At 36.2% G+C, this 18,977-nt stretch overlaps 2 protein-coding genes and 1 pseudogene across 2 annotated transcripts; 1 reads left to right on the forward strand and 2 right to left on the reverse strand.

Annotated features, from left to right (window-relative positions):
- Positions 1 to 6,818: 6,818 nt before the first annotated feature.
- On the reverse strand, positions 6,819 to 9,646 carry LOC120171693 (LRR receptor kinase SERK2-like). The gene is made up of 2 exons (XM_039179362.1): positions 9,277 to 9,646; positions 6,819 to 7,171 (listed from the first exon to the last, which is right to left on the reverse strand). The coding sequence occupies exons 1-2, from the start codon at positions 9,644 to 9,646 to the stop codon at positions 6,819 to 6,821; spliced, it is 723 nt and encodes a 240-aa protein (XP_039035293.1).
- A 1,209-nt stretch (positions 9,647 to 10,855) lies between these two features.
- LOC120171733 (probable LRR receptor-like serine/threonine-protein kinase At5g63710) lies at positions 10,856 to 11,662 on the reverse strand. The gene is made up of 2 exons (XM_039179386.1): positions 11,282 to 11,662; positions 10,856 to 11,202 (listed from the first exon to the last, which is right to left on the reverse strand). Exons 1-2 carry the CDS (start codon positions 11,334 to 11,336, stop codon positions 11,021 to 11,023), a joined length of 237 nt encoding a protein of 78 aa, XP_039035317.1. The 5' UTR covers positions 11,337 to 11,662; the 3' UTR covers positions 10,856 to 11,020.
- Positions 11,663 to 13,210: 1,548 nt separating this feature from the next.
- Positions 13,211 to 17,210, forward strand: LOC120171723 (annotated as a pseudogene).
- The last annotated feature ends 1,767 nt before the right edge of the window (positions 17,211 to 18,977 follow it).

The following is an 18,977-nucleotide window of genomic DNA, read 5'->3' on the forward strand; positions in this document are numbered from 1 at the left end:
ATCCAATAAACTCGGATTCTGTCAAGAAATATTATGCTTGAAGAAAAAAAAAGAAGAAAAAAGAAAAAAAAGAAAGAAAAAAAAGAGAAAAGAAAAAAGAAAAAGAAAAAGAAAAAGGGGGTCAAGATGAAAACCCGCAAAGGGCATCTTGTAACCAAAGGAAGGATTTGAGTTGAAAACCTGAAAGGGCGGCTCAAATGCATGTTGATATTAGGCATCTGGCAATTGAACTCTCTTAAGATTTTAACAGTTTGGGAGAAACTTCACATCTACAAGCATTTTGACAACGTTTGAGATCTTCCAGACAAAAGCTTACATCATTACTCTAAATTGTGTCAATTTGATTAATTTAGAAATACTTATGCTAATAATTTGTTGAGTCATTTGAATTTTTATCATTCTTGTGCTTGACATAACTTTGAGTACAATTCTATCTATTTATTAATAAATTCCAAGTTCAATTTATTTGAGATTCAATTTATTTTCGAAAATTCAATTTATTCTTCTATGAATTAACATAATTTTGAAATAAGTTAAAGATTTCTGAATATCACTTTATGTTAATACTTTTAAAGGCATGGAATACAAAGTAAGCAAATCATCACCATAATAAAGCCATGAACAAGTCATTATTTACACTCTGGTTATATAGGGTAACATTGGTTACAGTATTCCAAAAGTTGAAAATGACAAATTTTACTGTCAACTAAACCGTTCCATGATTCGAAAAGAGTGGGATATATTGGAGAAGCAGAAGAGACAGTTTGTTGTAGCAATCATTGCAAGTAAATGCACCAACAAAAATCTTCAAGCCCATAAATGATGTTTATTTCTTCCAGTAAGGTTGTTACGCTGGATGCCACCGACAACAAGATCAAGACCGTTAAAACTACTCATCAATTGCTCCAAGCGATCATCATTCAGTTCTTGCACATCTATTTTCAAAAGTATGCCAAGACAGTAAAAGGCAATCTCTGCATCATTGATCCCAGAGAAAAGAGACAGGACTTTGATACCACCATGGAACATGTCTCTATACAGATCCTTGTATATGGTTTTTTAGGGAAACCTAGAAGCATTTCCACCTCATCAGATTCAAGTGGAACAAGTGCCATGTGCTCATAGCATCTTCTGGAAGTGTTCTTTGAGTTATCTGATCTGGTTTGATATGAAACCACAGAACCAATCATTGAATTTGAAAGATGAATGTGCTCATAGTATCTTCTGGAAGTGTTCTTTGAGTTATCTGATCTGGTTTGGTATGAAACCACAGAACCAATCATTGAATTTGAAAGATGAATGTGATCATAGTAGAAATAAGAAGACCCAATAGCATCTTCTGGAAGTGTTCTTTGAGTTATCTGATCTGGTTTGGTATGAAACCACAGAACCAATCATTGAATTTGAAAGATGAATGTGATCATAGTAGAAATAAGAAGACCCAATAGCATCTTCTGGAAGTGTTCTTTGAGTTATCTGATCTGGTTTGGTAGGAACCACAGAACCAATCATTGGAATTAAAAGATGAACTGCATGATCGTCTTCAATAAGAAGCTTCTTTTCAAGCTTCTTCTGCTTATTTCTTTCCCAAAAATCATAGCCTAAGTTTCGCCTTTTCTTGTAATTGGGATCATTGCATAATGGCTTCCTACCTTTTACCGGAAGAAGTGCGTCAGCAGCATTAGCCATTTGAGCATCACATATAAAATCTCTCAATTTTATAATTGATGAATCTGAACCACATCTCTTTATGGATATTGAAGCCTCAGCCTCTGAGAATCCCATTTCTTTTCAAGTATAACAGTTTACTCTCCTCATCAGAATCAGAATTCAAGATTTTCTCGGTATTAAAAGAACTATCGATATCTGCGAAATCATCTTGAAAGATCACTTCATAATCAGATGAGTTGTTATCATAATCAGATGAGTTGTTATCAAAATCAACATGTTGCATGAGTGCGAGCTTTTCAAGAACCTATACTATTGAGTTTTATTCTCAAGTGGTTTGATGACATTATGCAAAAATTCAGGCATATCTACATCTACATTTATCAAAGATGATAGATTCTCTGATTTGAAGAAGAAAGATTTATTGGGTTTCTACAACTGAAGAAATACTCAGTTCACCAATCTGAAATCAAATAACTTAACATTCATGCATCATATTTAAGCATTTACAAAAATAGGTGCATTTTCATTCATTCTCATCCATGTTGAATTTTGACAGGAATTTCAAAGATTTTAGCAAAGATTCAAATCCATCATTTGATGGATCAGCTTTTCCAGTTCGAGTTCATAATGAGAAGAACTCATCTGAAGAAGGAAGAAGAAGTTCATAATGAGAAGAATTTGTTCAACCTTTTGTTTAAATTCATTATTTGATGGATTAACATTGCCAGGTAGAGTTCATAATGAGAAGAACTTGTTCAACTTTTTGCTTGAATTCATCATTCAATGGACCAGCATTACCAGTTCGAGTTCATAATAAGAAGAACTCATCTGAAGAGGGAATAAGAAGTTCATAATGAGAAGAATTTGTTCAACCTTTTGCTTAAATTCATTATTTGATGGATTAACATTGCCAGGTAGAGTTCATAATGAGAAGAACTCATCATCTGAAGAAGGAAGAAGAAATTCATAATGAGAAGAATTTGTTCAACCTTTTGCTCAAATCCATCACTTGATGGATCAGCTTTTCCAGTTTGAGTTCATAATGAGAAGAACTCATCTGAAGAAGGAAGAAGAAGTTCATAATGAGAAGAATTTGTTCAACTTTTTGCTCAAATCCATCACTTGATGGATCAGTTTTTTTAGAGAAGTTCATAATGAGAAGAACTCATCTGAAGAAGAAAAAGTTCACAATGAGAAGAGCTTATTCAACCTTTTGCATAATTCTATCACAGAAGCAGATAGATTAGCATCAACCTTTCCAGAGATAGTTCATAATGAGAAGAACTCATCTGAAGAAGAAAGAAGAAGTTCATAATGAGAAGAACTCATCTGAAGAAGAAAGAAGAAGTTCATAATAAGAAGAGCTTATTCAACCTTTTGAATGACTCTATCACAGAAGGAACTAGGTCAACATCATCCCCAGTGGAAAGTTCATAATGAGAAGAACTCATCTGAAGAAAGAGAAGAATTTATTCAACATCTCCATATTAATCAAGTGAAGTCAAATGAAAAAAACTTATTATCTTTTTGTCTTTGCTCTATTCTTGTTAACACAAGAATAAGCAAAGATGGGCAGCTGAAGATACTCATTTTTTCATTTAAATATTATTTATATTATTATTATTATTATTATTATTATTATTTTATTAATAAATATTATTACAGGCCCAAATCAGACTGGATCGGCCCAGTTACAAAGGACCCAACTGGCCCATCAGGAAGCCCAAACCCAATCAGGAAACCCTAAAACCAATTTAGGATTTCCATATCATCATCCAGCCGCCTCAGCATCACAGCCGTTGGATCTGAGAGATCCAACGGCCCCCACGCATCCAGCACAAACCCTAGGGTGATGATACCCTAGGGACCACGCGGCCGCCGCAGCTGCTCCCACCATCTCCACCGCTGCCATGTCTCGTCGAAGGCTTCCAGAAGAGCCACTCCAGCTGCACACGTCTCCCCCAAATGGTGAGTCACCACTGGAAGTCCGGTGACTCACCGAAGAACCCCTTTTGGACCGGTCCGAAGCCATCACCGGTGGTGGCTATAAAAGCCACCGAGCCCCCTGCCAAGAAAGAAAAAAAAAGAGGAAGAACGGAGAACAAAAAAAAAGAGCAACCACAACAGCCACAGAGAAACAAACCCGAGAGCAAAGATACAAAAATAGAGACCAACTCACAACAACCAGCAACCGCAAACCCAAAAATAAGCAAGGAGAAGACGGAGAGATACTTACTGCAACATCACCGAAGCCCTCACACGTCATCAGAAACCTTCGAAAACCGAAGGTATTTTTGTAGATTTGCTCTGATCAGGAATGTTTTAAGGGAAACGGTCATCGGAACCATCAATAGGATGGTCCGATCTATCTTTAGGTGTAAAAAACATTTTCCCGGCCACCGGATGCGGTGGCCGGCGGCGAGGTCAACGCCGGCGAACGACTGTCGGCCGGTGTGCTTCTCTCTATTTTAGAGAGAAGCGAGAGAATTCTGAATTCTCTCAGAGAAGAGAGAGAGAGTAAATGAGAGAAATGAGAGCTGGCCCTTCGGGCCAGCCGGTTATGGGTTTAAATAGCCCTCCCCAAACGACGCCGTTTTGGGGAGGGGTTTGTTTGTAATTAAATAAAAGTTAAATCCTTTCCGCAGCCATCCTAATTTGTAAACTTTACATTTTATTCACTAAATCAATTTATAATCCTTTTAATTCGGTTCTTTAATTTTAGTTTTATTTATTTTAGTCCTTTATATTAAAATAATATATTTAGGATAAATATCATATTTAGTCCTTTAATTTTAATAATTAATATTTTAATCCCGAGTATATATTTTTAATTTATTTTAATATGATATTCGAATTTTATATAGTTTTATTTTAGTCACCAAATTAATAAATAAGGAAAATAGCATGTTTAATCCCTGAAATTTTAAATAATTACGAATTAGGTATTTAATTTTATTAGATTGTAATTTAGTCACTAATTTTAAATATTTTCATAAAGTTTTACTGCTTTTAAATATATAGTTCTAATTTTATTTTTATTATTGATTATTTATGTTTTAATTGTACTTGTTTATATTTAAATATTATTTTTATTATTATTATGTAGTCATATAAATATATATATATAATAAATAATAATTTATATTTTTTCCATAAATTATTTTAATATTTATTTTTCAATATCGAAGAAAAGGGCAGTCTTAATACAACTGGATGTCCTATTCTGGTATTTTAAAATTAAATATTATAAAAAATTATAATTTAATTTTATTTAAATTATTATATTAATTAATATCGAAGAAAAGAGCTGTCTTAAGGCACCTAGAAGTCCTTTTCTGATATTTCTAAATAAATAAATATTTTATTTATAAATATATATAAATTATTTTTTTCTCATAATTATAATTTTGAAATAATAGGATTATAAATTAAATATATTTTGAATTTTTAAATTTCTAATAATAGAAACAATTTATAATTAAAAAGTACTAATTTTGGGCGTTGTAGGGGTGCTAATCCTTCCCTAAACGTAACCGACCACGAATCCCCTTTTATTATTAAAAAGAAAGAATTTTTGGTTATAAACGCAGATCAGTTCATCTTTTAAATGATGTTTTCTTAAAAAACTCTGTTAAAAAATAATTTTTAGGTATTCGACCTACCTGATCCAAAAGGCCGATGGCGACTCCCAAATTATTTTCAAAACCATTTATTCACATCAATTTTCTCGCCAAATAAATATTTCGTGCCCGGACGAAAACCGGTTACGACACACATGTTGTTTATTTATCACTTTCATACTCCCTCTGTGTCTGTCATTGTAATTTCATTTAGTAACTGTGGTATATCATTCAAGAATTATAGGAAAAACAATACCAGATGTTGAACCTTTAAATTATTGTTTTTCATGGATTTTGATGTCAACCAAGAACTCATTGTATTATTTGGTATTTCTTTCTACTTCTTTGCAGGCTTTGTGATGAAATGAATTTAGATGAAATAAAGCAATCTCCTATCAAAAAAAAATTAGTATCTATAAGTGCAAGTACGAATGTATGATATTCGAAGTTCCACGTGTTATAGATGGAACTTACTGGTCAATGGACCTCTTGGTGCTATCTGATCGGGAAAACTAAAAAGAAAGGTGTGGTGGCTGCTACCTTCAAATTATTTTCAAATGATTTACTATGTTGCAAATCTGTTACTTCCCAACTGTTCTCATCTTGTCCTGCAGAATTCTATACAAATGAAACGTTCGGGCTAAAGAACTTCAAAAAAAAAGGGTGCACATTTGGTATTATGCCTTTAACCAACATAGCTTTGCCTCTACAGTTATGTGCATATGGACATCTTGATTGGACCCTTTCACATTGTAGTTTCTCTTGAATTATTTTATTATATGGGAGGTTTTCTCTTTTGTTTCATATTTTTATAAGCCTGCATCTCCATATCCATTGTTTCATACCATAATGTTTGCTTATCATTCCTTACTCGTCTTTGCTTTACAGCCGGTTGGCGACCTGGGAACTCTAGATGTGGATGAGAATGGTGAGGCTTTTAACACTGGTGTCAGACAGAAGCTCAGAGTTGCGGACCTCATCGGGCAGTCAATAGCTGTGTATGAGACTACAAATAGACCAGATTCAGGTCTGATGGCTGCAGTGATTGCCCGAAGTGCCGGGGTTGAGGAAAACTACAAGAAGATATGTGCATGTGATGGAACCACCATATGAGAAGCCACTGACAAATATTTTGTCACTAGTAAGGTCTGAGGATTTAGGGAAGTTACTTGATGTATTTGTGGTTACATTTTGTATCCTTGCTAGCCGCATTCTTATTTACATAGAAAACAGTGGTTGTAACGTTGAATTGCCTTTAAACTAGAGAGAATTTCGATATTGGAGAACCCTATTTTAATTTGTTATACAATCAGTTTAGTTCTAGAAAAGAGAAAATGAAACTTACAGAAAGAATAAAAACAGGACATGGAAATAGAAAATTGTAGGTGGAGTCCAAATGTGAGAAGACATTGCAGAGGGTTGTTTCTCTCTAACCACCACGCTGCATTTCTTTTCCAATGGGTGGCCACAAAGACGAGGATTGCTGATGTAACTATCATCTGAAAAATGTACCGAACTGGTTTCCTTTCAGTATCGGCCCCCATAGGTTGTTGTAAGAGCAGTTAATTCAGGGTGTAATTCACCAAAGAGATTGTTATAGGAAAGATCCAATACTTCCAATGCTTCTAAGTTCCTCAGGGATATTGGTATTTGACCCGAGAGAAGATTACGGGACATGTTCAGTACTCCGAGTGTTTTCAGTTGTGTAATTTGCATGGGAATTGAACCAGTCAATCTATTGCAGGACAAATCTAAGACAGTGAAGGGTATAATACCAGCAGCTATTATTTCAGCATCCGGCGGCTCTGCCCCCTTTGTCCAAGAAGTAATGTTGTCAATGCTGTCGGAAACGTCACCGGACAGATTGTTTCCTGATAAATCTAATATAGACACCCGTAACAGTTCCAGTGGTATTTTCCCTTCCAGACGATTCTCTCCAAGACTGAGTACTCTTAATTGAGAGAGTGGTCATGATCGCGAGAAACTCGTCCATAGGTTATCCATGAATTCATTGTGGCTAAGGTCTAGGACCTTAAGCTTGGGCAAACTTGAATTTCTGGGAAGAACGTGTCCTCTCAACTCGTTTCCCCTCAAACGCAGTGTTTCAAGAGAGCTCATATTACTAGTCACAGAGAAGGGAATTTCTCGGCAAAATTGGGCAAATAGGGAACCTGGGTAAATTATTTGGCTCAATAGTAGGGGTGTGCAAAATTACCCGATCCGGTTGACCCGACCCGTCGATCCGCCGACCTGGATCTAAAAAAACCTGGTAATTCTCTAAAAAAAATTACCCGGCCGGGTCGGGTACCCGGCCCGACATTTCCCGGGTCGGGCCCGGGTCACAAAATCTAATTTTTCCGGGTACCCGGTTACCCCAGTACCCGGTTAGTTTTTATTTTTTTTTATTATATATATATAATTATATAAATTATAATGAATTATTTATATTATGGATTATTATATTTTGTATTTTGAACTTTTAAATTTTATGTTAGGATATTAGAGTATGTAATTCGAAGTTTCGAACATTTAAATTTGTGTATATATTTTTTAAATTAATAATTTAAAAATAAAAAATTAAAAACCGAGTATCGGGTACCCGATTACCGGGTACCCGCAAAATTCGGGTACCCGATTACCGGGTACCCGTAACATCCGGGTCGGGACACGGGCCGAGAAATCGTCGACCCGGAAGTTCCGGATACCCGGAAATCGGGTACCCGGATTTGCACACCCCTACTCAATAGGGCACCCAAACATTTAATTTGGGATCTACGTCAATTGTAACAGTCCCTATGGAACTTGTCACGCCGGCATGACGAGTTCCTTAGGATATAATTTTTTAATGGGCCGTGTCATGTGGATCCCAAAGTCAGAATAAATCTAATATATCTTTAGGGACTCGTCACTCCGGCGTGAGCCCATTAAAAAGTATTTTTTATTTCGAATTTTTTTAAAAAAATAAAAAAAATAAAATTTTAATGGTCATGGTACTCGCCACGCCGGTGTGACGAGTTCCAACGGGTATAATTTTGACGTTTCTGACCTTTGGCTTGATCGTTGTTCAACGGTCGATTTTTTTTTTAAATTTCAATGGAACTCGTCACGTCGGCTATTTTCAGTTTGAAAAAACTAGTCGTTAGGTAGAGTAGTATAAATAGATGTTTGTGTTGGATTGGTTTTTCACTTGTAATCAAACATTCTACTGAGATCAAAAACTTGTGTTGAAGAATTTGTGTTGAAATGACCTCAAAAGAAGAAATGTTACGTCTTGATGATGTTCATATTTCGTCGATCGAGTTGACAACAATAAGTCTAATTTGTTTTATTTCATTTTAGTTTTGACAAAATTATAGTATTAATAATAATTATTTATGTAATTGTATTAAATAATTTATTTTCAAATTGTAGCGAGAAGAACCAACCATTCGTCATCGAGGAATGACGAATGAAGAGCCACATGAGCAGATGGTGATATATCTTTCACAATTCGAATTATATGGAGCGATATTTCTTCGCGGATTTAAGGTGATATCGGCACTGATATCTGCATTGATTGAGCATTGGAGGCTCGAAACTCATACATTTCATTTACCTTGTCGTGAAGTGACGATAACTTTGTAAGATGTCGCATATCAACTTGGCGTTCCGATTAATGGTATGTCATTGGTGCTTCGCAACACTTATAAGGTAAATAATATTATTTCAAATTTATTGGGAAAGGAGGCTCTAACCGATGTCATTGATGGGTTGCGGGTATAAATGACGTGATTGGAAAGAGAATTTAGAGTAGCTGAACAATCAGCGGAGCAAGAAGTGATATATGTCACTCGAGCATATCTTATGATGTTGATTGGAGGGATCTTGCTACCGGATAAATCGGGCAATTTGGTGCACACCCAATATCTTCCGATAATGGAGGATTTTGTTGTATGTCGCCAATATAGTTGGAGTTCTGCAATTTTGGCCTTTTTGTATCGTGAACAATGTAAGGAGACCATAGTCGTTAGAGGAAAAAAAAAAGTGGATGTAGCAGGTTGAGAGGTGATATCCGCCTCAACATCCAAATCTTGTCCATCTGAAGCAACCTCAAAAAAATCGGACTCATCAACTAATGTTGTGTCGTCATCGTCTACCAACGGAACGATATCTTCATCATACTCGCTAAATTCAAAAAGGCTTTCACTGAACCGTCCAACAAGGTTCTCATCACCATAACTTGCATGTGGTTTAGGGGGTCCTGCTTCTTGTGTTCTTCGAGCTGGTACTGATAACGTCGGAATATCAGTTGCATTCGTCGCTTCAACGTACATCTCCACCATATTATTATCTGATGATTGATGAAGTCCAACCATAACAGCAACATCGTCATCATCATCAAGCTGAACTTTTCCATATGTCATTGGATTTGAGGAGATCAGGTGTCGATAACTTAAACATGAAACAAAAGCTCTAAGTTTTCTCTCAATTTTTTGCTTCATTTGGCAATGAGATACATCTACAGGGAACATCATATTGATCGGCTTGTCTGACTTAAACACAACACCAACATCAGTTTGTAGAATTTCTCCATTATAATGAATAATTGTAAAAAATTTGTTGCTCATTGTTTGAAATGTTTTTGGTTAGATGAAAAGAGTTTTTTGTGTAAGAGATTGAATCCAAAAAAGAGTGTGTAATGTAAGAGATTGAAGATGATGTGAACAACTTAAAGGGAATACATATTTTTTGCCGTTAGAACTCGTCACACCGGAGTGACGAGTTCCATGACCATTAAAATATTATTTTTTATTTTCTTTTAAAAAATTTCGAAATGAAAAAATTTTTTTTTTAATAGGACTCGTCACGCCGGAGTGACAAGTCCCTAAAGATATATTAGATTTATTCCAGTTCTGGGGCCCACCTGACACGACCCATTAAAAAATTATATCCTAAAGAACTCGTCACGCCGGCATGACGAGTTTCATGGGGACTGTTGCAATTACCGTAGATCTTAAATTAAATATTTGAGTGTCCTATTGGGCCAAATAATTTACCCGGATTCCTATTTGCCCAATTTGGCCGAATTTTTCCCTGTAGCTCATTGCTTGATAAGTCCAGAAAAAGAAGTCGGTTTAATCTACAGAAAGATGGGGGTATGAGACCATTAAAACGTTATCGGAAGCTTTTAAACGAACCAACTCCAGGAAAATCAAGCCGATATCTTTAGGTAATGGCCCTTGGAAATTATTGTTGGAGACGTCTACTGAAGTAATTTGTGAGCTTATGTTCCGAAAGATCTCGGGGAATGGACCACTCAAATTGTTGCCTCCAACCCTTAATTGTGAAGAAGTATTATGCATCACCCAAGAAGAATGGAGCGAACTAAAAAGTTTTCTGATAGGTCAAGGGACATGAGGTTGTTCTGTGTGGAGAGGAAGATGGGAAATTTTCGTAAGCTACAATCAGCTAAGTTCAGCACATACATGTTGGAAGATGGGAACCGAGTCTGCGTTGTATGAAATATCAAGTTGACCAAGCGTTGATAAATTGGCAAAAATGGAAAAGGAAACTTCGCCGGTGAATCGATTCCATGACAGTATGAGTGACTCGATAGATGTAAGGTTGTGGACTAGAGAGGAAGGAAAAGAACCACTGAATTTGATTGTAACTGAGATCCAGAACTTCCAGTGAAGTCAAATTACTCAGTCATGAAGAGATGTTTCCATGGAGATTGTTACCATACAGGATTAGTGCCGTAAGGAAAGGCTATGACAAAGGCATTCCGGAATGAAACCTGTCAAGTTGTTAACAGACAAATCTAAGTGGTAAAGAGAAGGTAATGCTCTCTTGCTCCAGCAGAAATCAGAAGCATCTTCTATCAAGTTGTCGTGCAGATCCAGCCTCTGCAGGTGCTCGAGTTCTCCTAGCTCTGCACAGCATAAAATTAAAACTATACACTGGAGATGTTACAGTTTATGGTACCACAGAACGTAGAATTTAGTGTTTACCGTGAGGTGAAGTGAATCCTTTTATATTGTTCTCCGGAAGTTCAAGTTCTTTCATTTCCTTAAATTGAGCAAATAGGGTCGCATTCGGATACCAACGTTCAAGCACACTCGGATCTCATTTGTTGTGAAAGATGAGTCTGTTGACACGAGCCGTGGATGCATCACATTCAACGGCCTTCAACTGGCAACAGTCTTCACTGTACCGGCTTGGGAAAGCGGTTCCCTCAGGGCTGTTTATTGAATCTTTGATTTGTAGGAGAACAAGCCTTTCTTCTTCCAAACAGCCGCGGCAATTAAGTCAAAAGCACAGAAGATTCAAGGTAAGAAACACCTATGGACATCTGTGATCTTCATGATTATGAGAAGGAGATTGTTGAATATACAAAGTAGGCACAGTCTGTATTTACGAAGAGTGGTACTTTATTTTGTCAATCGTCTGTCTCCAGGGAAACCACCTTTTTCCACCGGGAAATTTCCCAAGCAAATCTGGAACTCCACAAGGATCACATGGCAACCAAAAAGGACAAACGTAAAAGATTTGACTGAAGCAAATTCCTACCTTATTCTCTCGGATTGTATCATAAATACATAATCAGGGCAGGGGGTCCATTTCCATAGGAAAAAAGGGTTCAACGTTTGACCCGGGAAGCTTTTTACAGGGAACAATGCCATAGGACAGCTTTACTGTTGCTGGAACGACTCATCCAATCTTTATCTTGCAGGATTTCTCCTCACAAACCCCAAATATCCCCACTCAGTCCCTCTTCCTCTCCTCTCATTATTTGACTCGGTCAAGGTCTTTCTCGGCGGCTTCGGTGCCTCCACCAGCGGTTTTCGTAGACAAGAACATCGCTTCATTTGCCTAGGAATCACGGGAAAGAATGGCACTTTTTACAATGAGCAAGCCATCGAATATGGCACTAAGATGGTACTTTAAGTTCCCATCAAAATTCCACCTTTTTTTTTCATGGATTTCTTCACTGCAATACTTGATGGGGTTTTGAAAAAATCCCAGAAAGACCTTTATAGGATTTGTTTATATATCCCAGAGAAATGGGTTTCTATTAGTTTTGTTAGATATAATGGGGATCTCTGTGTATGTCTTTATGAAGTCTTGCAATACTTGCTCTGGATCACTATGCCTAATGATGCATCTTCACTTGCTTCTTCATTAAACCTCATAATTACTATCCGGAACAATGCATTTTGCAAATGTTTATTTTTCTCGCTAACATAATTGATATCTTTAGGTTCTCAATAGCAGATCGTTGTCTTTGATCCTTTGCTTTTGATCTAACTACGTGTCTCTATTTTTCTTGCATCCGTTCCATTCACCGCTCCTCCATGTCGGCATATAGGTAACGCCGGAGTTACAGTTGTCGAATCACCGGCTAGGATCGGCGTTGCCAGCCCATGCTTGATGACTTCAAGCATGCAAAGATGTCTACTCAATTGGTCTCTGCGTATGTGGTCTTTCCCCAGAAGAAAAGCAAAACATGTCCTGGTTTGATGATTGTAAAATTTTTGGAATGATTACAAAATATCATCATTTTTTATTAGACTATTATAAAATAATTATTAAATAACCAACAGAATGGCATTCTAAATATTTTTTCACATCTATTTTTTTCCAATTTTCCCAAATTTTACAGCATATATTACCATGAATTAAAAAACAAGTGAACTGAATTTATTACTACAAATCATTACAAGTACCGAAATTAATGATTAACAAACTCAAACTAAGGTACCAAAATAAGTGTGAATTTGTAGTTAATTTCCCCCCCCCCCGCCCCAAATTCGTCTCCTTCACCAATCACCATTAAACAAATGGACAATCCTCCGCTGAGTTGTTAAAATTTTTAAGACCACTTTGTGAATGACACATTAAATAGGTTGAATTCAGACAGAGAACTTGGAATCTGCGAGTGTCTTCCGGAAACTAGCGACCAGTGAGGAGGGATCATGCAATTGGGAAGTAAAGAAAACATGGGTTTCGCCGAGGAGCAAGTCGAAGAGAGAAACGGAGAAGAAAACAGTGATATGGGAATCGAAGGGAAGGAGATATAAACCCAGGATCTAGAAGGAAACTATGCTTTGAATAAACCCAATAAGAGAGATAGAGAGGAGGAAGCAACAGTTCCTTCGAAAATATGGGAAAATGATGGATTCGAAGAGGGATAAAGTTGAGATTTTTTCGGAGGAAGAAAGTGGGGATCAACTGAAAGGAGAGGAAACGTTGACTTCCATTGAGAATCAAAAGATATCAAATGCACAGGACATAGCAAATAGTGGGGATGCTTCGAAGAGGAAACTGAGAGCAAATTGCTAAGAAAGTAAGCTATGCCGAGGTTCAAGAACATGAAGATGAAGAATTCGTGCCCAAGACGCGTGGACGGGATAGTCCAACGAAACAAGCTTTTGAAAGCCAAGTAAATGGAGGGAAAGATGTTCGAGGAAGGGGTAGGCCAAGGATCCATGTAACTTCTAAAAGTGAAGGCAATGGAGGGGAAGATGTAGATAATGGAAAGAAGATGGACGAAGCAGAATATTTGATTTGCCTCAAGGAAGACCCGGTTCGAAGAAAAAAAGGAACTCTAAGGTACAAATCATGCTTTTTAATTCTAGCATTATTCATATCATGTGCGTATATATATGTATATATTTGGTGGTGGATATGATGTGTTGCTGGTGGTTCTTGTTTGCTTTCAAAAACATTGTCGATGTCCATTGCCAAAGAAGATAGATTAACATGCCATCAGTGCAAGAGGAATGATAATGGCAGGGTTGTGAGATGCCGACTTTGCAACGGAAAACGATATTGCATCCCCTGCATTTTTAGTGCATGAACAACTCTGTCTACAATATGCTTAGAAAATAGTTTCTTATATTGAACTGGGTTTCCATCTAATGTGCGTGCCTTGCTTCTGTTTTGAATTTCATGTGGTTGCTAATTTACCATCAACTTTTCTGTTTTTCTCTCTGATTTTTGTTGTTTCCTTTTTTATATGGTTTCTGTGACTAGGTATCCCAAGATGTCTGAGGGTGAAATTGCTGAAGCCTGTCCTGTTTGTCTGGAGAATTGCAATTGCAAGGCGTGCTTGCGGATGACCGAAATTCCCGAAGTTAGTTCTCAAATTCATGGCATTACTGCTCGAATGATTGCATATATTATGTCGTACTTGATTCATGATATCATATAATTGATGAGCTATAGAAATTGGGGAAGACAATAAAGTTGGAGTTCAGTGATTATGAAAAAGTTTGGCACTCCAGATACTTGCTTCAGTTACTTCTCCCATACAAGAAACAATTTAGTGAAGGACAAATAAAAGAGAAGGCCATCGAGGCAAAAATTAATGGTATGTGTTCGAATACGTTTTTGTATAATTTCTCCAAAATGTTATGTTCTTCATATGGCATGTTAGAGCATTGTTGATTAATGTTTTTTTTCCTTACAGTTCAGTTTTAACGTGTATTTATTGAATGAGTTGGGGTGCCCCTAGGACAAATAAAGCTTAAGCAGGCAGAATGGCCTGATGATGAACGTGTATATTGGTAGGTCTTATTGTTGTAATAGTGGAACTAAATGGGATAATTTTGTTTGTTGCTGGAACTCATTTTAAGTGATTCCTGATTCCGAGATGATTTTTTTGGCAGTAAAAATTGCAGAACTTCAATTGTTGACCTTCATAGAAGCTATCCTAATTGTAACTATGATCTTTGCCTTGCCTGTTGCCTAGAAATACGTGATGGGAATTTGCAGGGTGGACAAAGGGAAGCAGTTATGGCATATCCTTACAGGGATTTATATTACTTGCACGGAAAACATACGAGCTCTAAGCCATCGGAAGTGCAGAATCAAGAAGATACCCCTGTGGAAACTAGCTATAAAGAACAAAATGCTCCAACTTCAGAGTGGAAGGTGAATGAAAATGGCCCCATTCCTTGTCCCCTGGAGGACTTAGGTGGGTGTGGTAATGGCCTTTTGGAATTAAAGTGCCTGTTTAGAGAGCATGCTGTTGTTGAGTTAACAGGAAAGGCCGAGGAAATAACAAAAGTTCTCGGCCTGGATAGTGTTCTCAAGTTTCTAATGAACAATGCCCTTGTTACAATTCTATGGGAGAAGTTGACATCGGCAATAATAAGTTAAAGAAAGCAGCTTCTCGAGAATATGCCATTGACAACTATTTATATTATCCAAAAGCTAAAGATATTAAGGGTGGTTATGTACTTGAGAATGCGTCTGGTTTGAGCTGGGTGCCAATGGTTATGTGGCGTGCTTTTCGTCAGGTTACGAATAAAAAAATGATCACCAGTTGGAAGTTAAGGCACTTCATTGCTTAGATTGGTCTGAGGTCAGTTTGGTTATCAGTTCTTATTATTAGACTATGATGCTGAACTTGATTATGCACTATTTATGTACCAATGTGATAAGCATGTATAGTGAAATGCAGGTAGTGGTCAATATCCAACAATTCTTTAAAGGCTATACAGATGGTCGTTTTGATTCGAAATCATGGCCTCAGATACTGAAGCTGAAAGACTGGCCTCCACCAAATTCAAGAAGCTCCTTCCGTGTCATCATGCCGAGTTTGTTAGTTACTTTCCATTTAAAGAATATACGCATCCTCAAAGCGGGTTTCTTAATGTCACTACCAAATTACCAGAGAAATTTCTAAAGCCCGATACGGGACCTAAGTCATATATCACGTATCACATACAGAGTTGCACAATAGCTTGGGCTTGGAGACCCTGTAACCAGGCTTCATTGTGATATGTCTGATGCGGTATATGCTCTCGGTTTTTCCTTTATTTTCTAATAACAACTTTAATGCTGATAAAAATATAATCATCTGCCAATGTGAATGTTTAGGTGAATGTTTTAACACACATTGCTGAGGTGAAGCTTACACCTGAACGGCTCTCTAGAATTGCGAAGTTAAAACAAAAGAACAATGCGCAAGACCAGCAGAAAATCTTCGGAGAATAAGACCGAAGAGGTAGAAGCTCATGAAGGAGGCGCTATCTGGGACATTTTCCAGAAGGAAGATGTTCCAAAGTTGCAGGATTATCTTAGAAAGCACTGTGGAGAGTTTAGATACGTTCATTGTTGCCCAGTATCAGAGGTAACTTTTTAAATTATGCATTCGTGCGTGTGGAGCTTTTTTGATGAGTTATTTATACGATATAGTTCATTGTCTCTTTTTCATATAGGTTTTACACCCTGTACATGATCAATCATTTTATCTGACTATGGATCATGAGGCAAAACTTGCAGGAATATGGTATGTTAAAATGTATACTACGTCTTATTGGACCAGTCATACAAAATGTCAGTCTTTTACTATGGCTCTATGCTGTAAGCATGAATAATGGTGCACTTTCCTTTTTTTATCAACCATCACAAAGTTGATTTCTTAGGCCATAGTGAAATATGCATAGGCTTAACTATCTGGCACTTTATCTTCATGTTCGACAATCATGCATAAAGGTTGCTCTAGTTCGCTTGACTGAGGAGTCTCGTCTTCTTCCTCATGACCATATGGCAGAGGAGGATAAACTGGAGGTATGTGCGTAGTTCACGAGCATTGACATGTTGATAATATTGTTTCTCTCTATGTTGTTTTTAGCCCCTTTAGGAAGAGGGGGGCAGTGTGTTGCACTTCTTTTTCTTTTGTTTGTTAATCCTTTTGAGTGCTGTTTATGTAAAACAGGTGAAGAAAATGAAAGTACATACTTGGATACAAATGCAAAGTAAAGCACACCATATGCTTTGATTCGGTTTCATCAGATGTTGCTTTACTGCATCATATATCGGGGCCACTAGTTTTCTTCTATGTTGCTTCGACTCTTTATTTTTCTCATCACACCTGTATCGGACGCATATTGCATCCGACATTTGCACCCATGTCCGAGTTTGTTTTCTAGCTTCGCATGTATATTTTCTGGAAATGAAGCCTGATATTGATATAGCATGTGAAATATTCATGGAGAAGTTTATTATGGTAACTGAGATGTTGGTTAAATTTCTTGATTCAGGATTGAGCTTGGTAATAAAGTTTGAACGAGTTGCAACTGGGCGAATATTCTAGAGTTCTAATTTTTCACCTTCGACTGACTCACTGAGTTGACTACCAAGTCTTTGTTGTACGCTAGAGGTGGCAAATGGGTTATCTAGATTGGGTTTACATCGGGTTATTTCGGATCTAGATTATATTCGGTTTAATTTTGATTGGGTCGGATCAGATTTAATTCGGATTTAATTTGGGTGTACGGTAAATTGGGCCGGGCCGGGTCGGGTATCAAGTCGGGTTAGTTTTCTGGTCGGGTCAATTTTCGGTTCGGGTGATTATCGGATCGATTATTTTTCCATTCGGATTAATATCGGATCAGTTGATTTTTGAGTCGGGTCAATATCTGGTTGGGTCAATATCAGATCGATTGATTTTTGTGTCGGGTTAACACAGGATCCGTTTAGATTTTGAGTCGGGTCAATATCAGATCGATTGATTTTCGATTTGAGTCAACGTTTAGATCATGTTAATTAAGATTGAATTGGTTATGAGTTTAATCAAGTATATATATATATATATATATATATATATATATTGATATATTCTTATAAAAAAATATGTATTCTTGTTTGTTAATCTTATTATTTAGAGCTTAATTTCAATTCTCAATCATTTGATATTTTGAATTAAACCATCATTTATAGATGATAAACCGATAATTTGACATAAATATGATCTTATAATGTGTTAGAACTTGTTATCAAAATTTTGTAGTTATCTTGTATGAAAATTTTATCTATTTGATAAAGAAATTATTATTATTATTAAAAAACTTATTTCCAATTATAAATTTAATATTTTTATTAAAATTTAAAAAATAATACATAATTTTATTTGCTAAGTTTTAGTCGTAACATAATTAAATTCATATTATTTTTATTATAAATTTAATATTATTTCATTTGTTTTAGTTGTTTTTTATTATTTTTATTATAAATATAATATTTTTATTACAAGTAAGATAAGTAAACTTTATTTGTTATTATTATCGATCTTACAATAAGATCCTTATTTTTATTTTCCTCTTATGTAACATGAGTAAACTTTCTATTATTTTTATTATAAATCTAATATTTTTATTACAAGTAAGATAAGTAAACTTTATTTTCAATCTTACAATAAGATTCTTACTTTCGGTTTGAGTTAATTTCTGTTTAGATTGCTTTCAAGTCGGGTTCAATTCGATTCGGGTTGCTTTCGGATCCGGTTAAAATTCGGTTTAAATTTCTTTTGGTTTAGGTTAATTTTGGTTCAGGTTAGTTTCGATTCAAGTTGCTTTCGGTTTCGCTAAATATTGTATCGGGTATGGTTCGGGTCAGGTATTGGATCAAATATAATTATCATGTCGGGTTAATATCGAGTATTGGATCGAATAAATCGATTCGGATAATCAAGTTCGGGTCAAGTTTGTCAGGTCTATTGCCTGCTGATGTGCACCCTCAGCTGGAGCCTACTGATGTGTATGTTTGTTACAAGCTTTATTCCTTTAGGTGTTCTGGTGTTGTTTACAGTTTGAACTGATTTGGGGTTTGGTTATTGGTTTAACCGAATTAAATTTATTATTAAACAAAATATTTTTAATGTTAAATAAGTAAAAGAATCTATGTTTGATAGATGCA

Source organism: Hibiscus syriacus, unplaced genomic scaffold (assembly GCF_006381635.1).
Source record: "Hibiscus syriacus cultivar Baekdansim isolate YM2019G1 unplaced genomic scaffold, ASM638163v2 tig00111835_pilon, whole genome shotgun sequence".
Taxonomy (NCBI): domain Eukaryota; kingdom Viridiplantae; phylum Streptophyta; class Magnoliopsida; order Malvales; family Malvaceae; genus Hibiscus; species Hibiscus syriacus.